This window comes from Stegostoma tigrinum, chromosome 15, assembly GCF_030684315.1.
Source record: "Stegostoma tigrinum isolate sSteTig4 chromosome 15, sSteTig4.hap1, whole genome shotgun sequence".
Taxonomy (NCBI): domain Eukaryota; kingdom Metazoa; phylum Chordata; class Chondrichthyes; order Orectolobiformes; family Stegostomatidae; genus Stegostoma; species Stegostoma tigrinum.
The window spans coordinates 35,883,357-35,890,717 of NC_081368.1; the positions used below are offsets into that span (position 1 = coordinate 35,883,357).

The 7,361-nt window shown below is 41.2% G+C and overlaps 1 protein-coding gene across 1 annotated transcript in view; it reads right to left on the bottom strand.

The window, feature by feature from the left end:
- LOC125458735 (high affinity cationic amino acid transporter 1-like) overlaps nucleotides 1-6,659 on the bottom strand; it is a 38,094-nt gene extending 31,435 nt beyond the window's left edge. The window contains exon 1 of the mRNA XM_048544274.2: nucleotides 6,429-6,659. Coding sequence (XP_048400231.2) covers nucleotides 6,429-6,644 — 216 coding nt within the window. The 5' untranslated portion in view covers nucleotides 6,645-6,659. The remainder of the gene's footprint in view (nucleotides 1-6,428) is intronic.
- Between the last annotated feature and the right edge of the window lie 702 nt (nucleotides 6,660-7,361).

Consider the following 7,361-nt stretch of genomic DNA (forward strand, 5'->3'; position numbering starts at 1 on the left):
ATGAATAGATAATTTAAACATTACAATTAAGTTTTGAGCTTTCAGTTCAACAATCATATTTTTAACCATATCCAGATTTCAGGAAATACGGTGGTCTAAAGAGGAATCCATGAAGTTAACTGCCTTTATAATAATGCATGGGGCCAAGAGGAGCAATGTTTCCTTCGGACACAAACAACTAACCATAAAACAATAACCTCACATTTTGGCCTCACACATCCAATTTATCTGTTGGCAAAACCAGGACCATCATTCAACATTACCCAGACAATCAGAACCTCCAAACACCATCTGATCCTTTCCCCGTGATTGGGGCAGTAGGCCACCATGTGTCCTGCTGAAGGTCTCTTCAACTGCCCGAATCCATCAAGTGTTCTTGGAGGTTCCAGCCCAAAAAAGCACACTTCCCACCAAAATATTAACTAGGCTCCCTGGCAGCAGGAACCACATTTAGAGGTTTTGCTGTTATACACTTCAGGAAATTTTGGAAACTTATACTTATGGGTGTGCTGAACTCAATCGCATAACCCACACACACAAGAAAAAAACAAAACATCTCCAGGTTAAACTTCATGCTGACATTACTGTCGTAACCTGTTTAAAACTTGAAATTCAATAAATGCTTACAAAGCTGAAGTATCAGAGAACTCTAATATGAATCAGCACTACCAGGGCAAAAGGCTTCGAAAGGAGAGAAAATGGATGGAAAAATAGAATTGATAGCTAGTCCCAAAAAGGAATTTTGTTGGACCAAAGCACTTTCCTTGCTTAATCCAAATATCAACAGTTTGAGTGCTCACACCCAAAATAATGAGAATTTGTTTTTTCCCTTTCAGATGCTGAAAAAAGGTCCACTTTTTTCAGATTTCCTAATATTTCATGTTTCTATATCCTTATTCCCAAATACATTTGTTTTTGTGTATTCAACACATCATTATTCCTCTTTCAGGTTTAAAATATTTCCAGCTCAGAGCCTGAGAGTGGTATTGCAGATCAGCTGGTCACCGAGATATGACATCGTTGTGTGGATGACTAGAGAATTTCTATTGCTTTTTATTATGATACACCCTGGGAGCCAACAATTAAACATGCCATTGTGAGCTTCTACCTACTGCTTGGTTAATTCTAGTGGAGTCAGCAATGACGACCTTAAATGAGCATTATAGGTGTCAATGGTGGTAAGAAAACTGCCCATCACCTTTCCTACCACAGAGTTAAATAAGATGAAGATGAAAAAGCATTGGGTACATATCCGCTTTTCTTCCATCTGAATAAAGACCCATCACAGAAAAGGTACAAGATTCCTTCCTGTTAAGACATCTATTCGATTAGAAAGTGTCATAGCCAAATCCGAGTCTCTACTCAGTCAGCACTCGTTTGTGTGCTTTTCACTGGAAGTCACTCTATAGCCATCAGCAACAGAAATCATGTCTGATATTTTCCTTTTGCTGTCCCAGTGGCACCAAGGTCAACAGTTGCATTAATAGAAAAAAAAATCCTTAAATAGATTGAAGAACTGTGATAAGTATTTTACTGGATTAAACTTAAGAAAATCTGCAGCTACAACATTGTGTAGTAAAATGTCCCAGGAAGCTTCACAGGACTCTTGAATGTCACAAAGGCAACATCAGGGCAGATAACCAATCATTTGGTCAATAAAGTATTTTTTTAAACTGTGCCTTAAGAAGAGGCAGAGAGGAGTGAATTTCAGAGTTTGGGACCTTTATGACTAAATTATCATGTGGGGGTGGGGAAAGAATTCAAATCAGGGTTGCTCAAGAAGCCAGTCAAAGGGACATTGAGGACATTCCTTAACTGGGAAAGCCAACCTAGGTTAGCAAGCAAAAGCTGATCAGTGAATGGGGCCAACCATGAGCTGAGTCACATGCAACAGAGTTTCTGACAAACTCAACATCAGAGGCTAGAATGTGGGAGGCAACTGGGCTAAATTGCAATAGTCAAGTCTAGAGGTAATAAAGGCTGTAAGCTGATTATGTGTCTTAGGTGGTTTAAAAAAAAGAAGTCTAGTTTTTCCTTTAATTTAGCAATTAATTAAACAGTAGCCTTTTAAGTTCAGAGAAGTTGAGCTTTATTGTAGCCTTAATTCAGGGATATACAAAGTCAGAGGAGCTATAGCTGGTTAATGCCTGGTTTATGAAGCTGGAGTTCATCATTTTCAGGTGTAAGTTGAGGTCTCCCTTCAAGGTGTCTTGTTGGTATTGGAAGATGGTGAGTGTGACAGTTTAAAGATTTCATTAAATTTGAAGTCTAGCTTTTCTGCTAATTTGCAATGAATTAAGCACTATAAGTTAAAGTGTGTTGCAGTCTTAATTTGGGGATTACAAGCTCTGAGAGGAGCTATAGATAGTCAATCAATTATTTTCTGGAAATACAAGAGGCTTCCATCGGGGCTACCTTCTGTGCATTGATTGCTGCTCTGGTTGCACAAGACTGTGATGTAGGAGGTCTGTGTGTATCAGGGCGTTCAAAAAAAGAACAGGAGGAAGTGGTCCTTCTCATACTGCTTTTAGCCTCCTGCAGTTGGCAGAGGGAGAAAAGCTGATTGGTGACAACTGGTAAGTATTTCTACTATGCTAACTATATTGTAGGATAATGGTTGACTAGTTGCAGTAATTTCCAGTGGTGTTCTATAGGGGCTCGTTATCAGTCTCTTGCTGTTTGTGGTGTGCATTAACAATTTAAATTAAATATGGAAAACTGGATTAGAAAACTGGATGAAACACAATTCAGTTGGGTAGTTAATGGTGATGAGGATAGTTGTCAGCTGCAGGATGGCATCAATGGTTTGGTTGTGAGAGTATTAAAATGCAAAATGAAATAAAATTTGGAGAAGTGCATGGTTATGGATTTCAAGATAGTGTGGGAATTTATCATGGGTTTGAACTGAGGAAATGCAACCTTTTTGAGTGAATATTCACAGGTCTCTGAAGACAGCTGGACAGGTATATAAGGTGGTAAAGCAGAATATGGAATATCTCCCTTTATTGGGTGATGTAATCAAAAGCAGGAGAGGTAATATCAGTACTGTATAAAGATATTGGTTAGTCAACAAGAGTTGTGTGTACAAAACAAATTTGGTCAGCAAACTACAGGAAGAAAGCAACAGCTTGAGAAAAAGTTAGAAAAGTTACATGAATGTTGTCAGGGCTTGAAAGTTGCAGCTATGAGGACGGATTGGATAGACATGGGTTATTTTCCTTAAAACAAAGGAGGCAGAGGGGTGATTTAATTAAGATGTACGAAATAATGAGGAGCTTGAATGGAGGGGACAGGGAAGACTTGTTTCCCCTCGTGGACAGCAGACAATTACAACGGGATGCAGATTTGAGGTGATGGGTAGAACAATTTAAGGGATTTTTTTTATCCAGAGGGTAGCAGCTGACTAGAATGTGTGGCACAGTTTGTTGGCTGAGGTGGAAAGCCTCCAATTGTTTAGTTGGGATTTGGATTCGCACCTGAAGGGCTATAACTTGTAAGACTATGGACATGTCCTGGAAAGTGAGATTAGTGGGTTGCTAGTTTATTCAGCTGGTTCAGACATGGTCTAAATGGCCTCTTTGAGCTGGAACTTCACTATGGATCTAAGGTCTTGACAGCATTATGAGGCAGGGGCAGAAAAATATGGATTTTTGTCCAACATTGTTATCAATGGTGATAAGCATAGAAATTTTCTAGGGAGTTTCTAATCTGACACGTAACAGTAACCCATAGTACTCATGCAATAAACTGATCAAATATTTACTCGAATCAAATGACAGATGCATAATCTCACCTATCTCAAATCAAATTAGTGTTGGATTTAATTTAAATGTTTTGTGCAAAAGCAAGCCAAATTAAATACCAAACTTATTCTCCAGGCAGAATTTAAAAGTTTTTAGATTATAGCAAGCTGTACATATCTAAAAGATCTCAAGGTACATGCTATTTTTCTTTTGACAAATTTGTTCACTTGAAGGCTCAGAACAGATTGTTCTTACATTGTTGCTTTATTAATGGGATAAATTGTATCCGAGAATACCAAGATCAGCAGCTTGAAATGTGTGCAACTTAATGGGAACAGTGATTTAAATTTAATGGCTTTCAAAAAAATTCATCCTTAAACAATCCATTAAGATGTTTAAAAAATTGTTAGCTTAGTTGGAGAAGCAACACAATAAGCAAAGTTTAGATAAGCATGGTATAATAGCATATGCTATTTTAACAGCGATCTTTATTTCAATGCGCTACCCTAGTGAAATACGTCATTGAGCAAACTGCTCAAATTCTTAACTCTCCTCCTGTCTGTGGTTTGCTACACCCCAGACTCTAAGCCATACATTCATATCAACGGAACTGTGAAAACTCTCCATAAACCATTTGCTATCTTTACCTTTATAAACATAGGGAGAATAGAGGCCTGGAAATTCCTGAAAACCTATGACATAGCAACAGCATTTATACGTCAAAACCTGCTGGGAAAGAGATTACAAGGTGTAGAGCTGGATGAACACATCAGGCCAAGCAGCATCAGAAGAGCAGGAAAACTGACGTTTCAGGTGTGGAAGGGTCCAGGACCGAAACGTCAGCTTTCCTGCTCTTCTGATGCTGCTTAGCCTGCTGTGTTCATCCAGCTCCACACCTTGTAATCTTAGATTCTACGGCATCGGCAGTTCCCACTATCTCGGAAGATACAGGCACGTTATGCCTGTTCACACTCCGATTTCTTTAAGCCCTTTGAATTGATTCTGTAAAACATTAAATTGTTTCCATCCTCCGGTAACAATGTAGCAGAATAGAAGTCATTTTTATTTCGTCATGGGCTTTTAAAATAAAACCTCGTCATTGAGACTCGAGATACTTTTAATGTATTTTCACTTGTACCTTTATATTGGAATACGGAAAGTTTCCACAACTTTTTTTGTCTTGAAGACGTCATGCCTAATGTGCAAGACTTTAAACTTTAAATTTGATACATAAGAAACACTGGTATACACACTAACCGGTCTAGTTGCTTACTCTGAATTCTGCTCGACTTATGCCAGTTTTTACAAAGACTAAATAATTCTAATAGGGTGACATTTGCTGAAAGCGTAACTTGTCATAAACGCTGTTATCCGGTCGCACAAACCAGTAAGTTTCTGTTGCGGTTTGCAGAGAACATTTTCAAAAAAAAGTGCACGCTCGGAACAGGAAACTCGGACCAAATTTGCACAAGCGACATCATCCGCATGTTGTTTCTGAACGGTTTTCCTCCGGACTACTTTTTGTTTTAAAGAAGTTGAAACAGAATGAACTATGCGACGTTTGCCATTCTAGTCATATTTTTGGCATCCGCCTGGTTTAAAGAATCATTTCATTGGAAAGCTAAACGTGAAGTGTCATTGAAACGCGAACTCTGCTCTTTCTCTTTCCACACAGATGTGAAGTTTTTCCAACAATTTCTGATTTTCAGCAACCACAGTTGTTTATTGTTAAGGGATTTTTTTGGGTTTGGTTTCCTTCTAGTGGCCCATGTCCTAGAACGGTCGCGTCCTGCCCCTCCCCCACATACTGTAAAACACACACGGCACGCATGTTCGGGTTTTAGTTTGAAGCCGGAGGAAAAGAAGAATTAAATTAGGTGTTCCCCGCCCCCCCGGGAGATTATGAGGAGTGGAGGCGGGCGGTGGGGTTTGCGCGAGACCACATGGACTGACGGTTGGTTGCTCCTGGCAACGCGGAAAGTCGGCCGAAGTTTGAGCTGGTGGCTGATGCAACGCTCACATCGATGGCCGACTCTGCCCCTCCCCCCCCCCCTTCTCCTGCCACACACCATCAACAAACCTCTCACACGGTTTACAATCCCTTCTCCGGACCGGGGAATTGTCGTTCTTCGTGTTGGTAAATGTGACCCAAATTAGATTTTTATATGTCTGTTACGTGTAAAATGTTAGTACTACACGGCCAGCCGGCGCAGAGTGTGAATTTCAATTCCACTCCGGTCTCGCCACCTACTTTCTTTTAAATTTGATTGAAAGTGCGTCTTAAGTTGAAACCTTTTTTTAAAGTCTCCCGGGTCATCCAATTTTTTTAAAAAAATGTAAACCGGAATCCTCGAACCGATGGAACAATGTAGAAACACGTTTACCGAAACAACAAAAGTACATTTCGGCGCCAAATACACGGCGATCCCCGAAAACGGGAAGATCCTCAGATTTTTAAGAGTTCAAACCGCGCGTTTCTGCTCCCGGGTCGATCTCTAATCGGTGTCCGGTTTTAAGTAGTGTGTTACCTATTTACAAGTAGCCGGTAAACCACGTCTCATCAAGTTTGATAAAATAACAATGTATTATAACTAACTAACTATGGCTTTGGTTAACATGACTCCAGCGTCAAGACAAAAATTAACATGGAATAATACGCATTTCGGCGGCCGGTAAGTAACTCACTGGGTTTCCTAGGTTGAAGTAGCCAGGGACAATCTCCGGAGTAGACTCGAATCCGCCTTGTCCTGTCTCTCTGTGAACACTGAGCACCCTCCCGCCGAGTGAAGAAAGCACGTCACGGCTATCGCCATCCCACTGACGCACACATTGACTTTTCAAGTCCTTAAAGTCAAAGAGATGTACAGCATGGAAACAGACCCTTAGGTCCGACTTGTCCATGCCAACCAATTTTTTTAAATTTAAAAAATATACTTTATTCGTAGAAAATACAAAAATTAAACATATTTACACACCTACCCGGTCATGCTAGCTACTCCGGGTTGCCCTGGGGGTACATACACCAACTAAAAGAAAAAAGCAAAAACAAGAGAAAAACTCCGGCGGTTGTCTCCCCGCACAGTCCCAGTTGGCCCCCCTGACCAGTTGGGGAAGGCGCCAGCTGGGCCCAGTTACCGAATAGGATCCATAAGACCATAAGGTCCCTATTACATTCCGGCCGAGGGGTTTCACGTTGGTTTTTCCCCACCGCGCCTTGGTGGCGGCTGCCCCAAGCTTTAGCGCATCCCTCAGCACGTAGTCCTGGACCTTGGAGTGCGCCAATCTGCAACACTTGGTTGGGGTTAGTTCTTTCAGCTGGAAGACCAGCAAGTTGCGGGCAGACCAAAGAGTGTCTTTCACAACATTGATGGTCCCCCAGGAGCAGTTGAGGTTGGTCGCGGTGTGCGTCCCAGGAAACAGCCCATAGAGTACGGATAATAAAATGTGAGGCTGGATGAACACAGCAGGCCAAGCAGCATCTCAGGAGCACAAAACAAATCTTGACAAAAACCACTGAGCTGTAGGGAAAGGCTGCCTGTGCATAGGCGCTCTCCAGAAGGAGGTGATTGACAGTCTCGTTCCTCCCCCACAACCATTTCGAAGGCAGCGTGCAGTGGC